At 30.8% G+C, this 2,500-nt stretch overlaps 1 protein-coding gene across 1 annotated transcript in view; it reads left to right on the top strand.

The window, feature by feature from the left end:
• LOC119569236 (spindle pole body component 110-like) overlaps positions 1-2,313 on the top strand; it is a 3,597-nt gene extending 1,284 nt beyond the window's left edge. Inside the window, exons 3-6 of the mRNA XM_037917488.1 lie at positions 337-459; positions 788-925; positions 1,255-1,374; positions 2,179-2,313. Of these exons, the coding sequence (XP_037773416.1) occupies positions 337-459; positions 788-925; positions 1,255-1,374; positions 2,179-2,313 (516 nt within the window). The remainder of the gene's footprint in view (positions 1-336; positions 460-787; positions 926-1,254; positions 1,375-2,178) is intronic.
• Positions 2,314-2,500: the final 187 nt, after the last annotated feature.

The raw sequence follows: 2,500 nt of genomic DNA, 5'->3' as shown, positions 1-2,500 counted from the left end.
TGTATATATACACATACACAGACACACACATACATATACACAGACACAGACACACACACACAGACACACACACACACACACACACACACACACACACACACCCCACACACACATACACATACACATACACACACACACACACACACACACACACACATATATATATATATATATATATATATATATATATATATATATATATATATATATATATATACATATATCCAATTTGGCGCTAAAAGGAAAATAAAATCTCTCCTCACCATCAACAATCTTCCCCCTAAAACCACCCTTCTCTTCATTACCATCCTCACCATTCTAACCATATGCCAGAAGGAACTGCGAGAAAAGGTCACCGAACTGAAGGCGATGGAGAACCAGCTGAAAGATAACGTGTCCACAATGTCGACTCTACAACGCAAGAACGTACAGTTGACCAAAATAATCAAGACCTTGGAGGTTTGTTGTGTGTTGCAGTGGTAATTTTTCATCGTGTGAGGATAAAAAAGAGTTAGTGGAAATGGAAACAGAAGTTGTCATAAAGTAGAAGCCGTGATAGAAGTATAAGTAGAATTGGTAGTACAAGTGGTTAGGATTCTAAAAAATGCAGATGGAGAAATAGAAGTAGAAGTGTCAAAAATTCTAGAAATAGTATAGGCAGATGTAGTAGGAAGAATACTAAGAGCAGAAGTAGTAAAAGTAGTAGCAATAACAGAAGTACCAAAAACTGCAATAGTAATAGTAACAAAGAATACATCGTTCACTTATAGTATTAAACGCGTTTCAGGAAGAACAGCAAGCGAAAGAGAACGAATATCTGCAGAGGGAACAAACACACCAAGAACAGATAACAGATCTTGAACACAGAATTAAGAATCTGGACCAAAACCTGGCTGAGTGCAAAGCGACAGTTGACAAGTACGAGGTGAGGGAAATATTGCTGTGAGTTGGGATGGATGGTACCTTTTTTCATCTTTCTCTTTTCCTTCTTGTGCTCTGCTTTTCCTTTCTAATTTCATTCATTACATATCTATCATATATATATTATCAATGATAATATATATATATATAGTATATATAGATATATATATATATAATATATATATATATATACACACACAATATATATATATATATATATATATATATATATTATATATATATATATATATATATATATATAATGCATTGTACATACATAAAATTAACTTTTTTATCTCTCTTGTCTCTTTTTCTCTTCATTTTCTTTTCTAGAAGGAAGAAAGATACAAAGAACAGGCGCCATCGCAAGCCAGCCAGCACACCATCGCCAGCCTACAGGTCATAGTGCAGGACTTGTCGAACAAACTCCGAATCGCTGATGAGAACCTTTTGGTAAAGGGAAACTAACACACATATACTCTGTACATGTATAGGCATCCTTATGTAGACAGAGCCATATATTGATAAAAAGGTTTATGTAGGGATGATTTCTGGTTTCTGTATGCAAACATATGAATATATATGTGTGTGTGTGTGTGTGTGTGTGTGTGTGGGTGTGTGTGTGTGTGTGTGTGTGTGTTATTATCAATATTATTATTTTCATGATCATTATGATGATTATCATTTTTGTTATCATCAGTAAGATTTTATCATTATCATTATTATCATTACTATTAGCAAACATTACTATAATTATTATCATTATCAATATTATCATCACCATTTTGTCGTTATTATCATTGTTAGTATTATTTTCGTTATCATTACTATTATTGTTTTTATTATGGTTACCATTATTATAACTCATTGTTATTATCAATATTGGTTATTTTCATTATTAATATTAATATTATTATTATCATTGTCATTATTATTATTATTATTATTATTATTATTATTATCATTATTATTATATTATCATTATCATTTAATCATTATTGTCATTATGCTTTTTATCATTATCATTATTATTATTTATGCTATCATTATTATTACTATAATTATTATCAATTTAATTTTATCATTATCTTATTGCTCTTATTATTACCATAATAAAGAGTATGATAATAATAAGAAAAAAAAAGAATATATATTAAATCAAACTTCATTTACTTCCCTCGCGGAAAAAATTATATGTTTAACTTACGGAAATTCGGATCACGAATAATGACTAACGCACCTCGCTCTCTGCATCAGCAAAAGCAACAAGATGCAGAACACCAACAGAGGCTGAACGAGGAACGGGAACGCAACGTCATCAGCCTTCAGTGTTCAGTCGAGGACCTTGCAGCCAAACTTCAGGAGGCAGAGACGAAATGCAAGGTAATGTGATGGACATGAAGAATGAATTGTGGTTTTTATTGTTAGATTTGATTCATAATGATATTAGATATGTGATATTTTTTCACAATGTTTCGAAAGCGGGATTATTAATACTGTGATATTTTTTAGGACATTTAATTAGTTTTATGAAAATATTTGATTAACGATGTGGTTAAAAAATTTGTAATGTTGTTTA

This window comes from Penaeus monodon, unplaced genomic scaffold (assembly GCF_015228065.2).
Source record: "Penaeus monodon isolate SGIC_2016 unplaced genomic scaffold, NSTDA_Pmon_1 PmonScaffold_13574, whole genome shotgun sequence".
In the NCBI taxonomy this organism is placed as follows: domain Eukaryota; kingdom Metazoa; phylum Arthropoda; class Malacostraca; order Decapoda; family Penaeidae; genus Penaeus; species Penaeus monodon.
The sequence above is the reverse complement of the archived record's forward strand: the minus strand, read 5'-3'. Positions and strand labels throughout refer to the sequence as shown.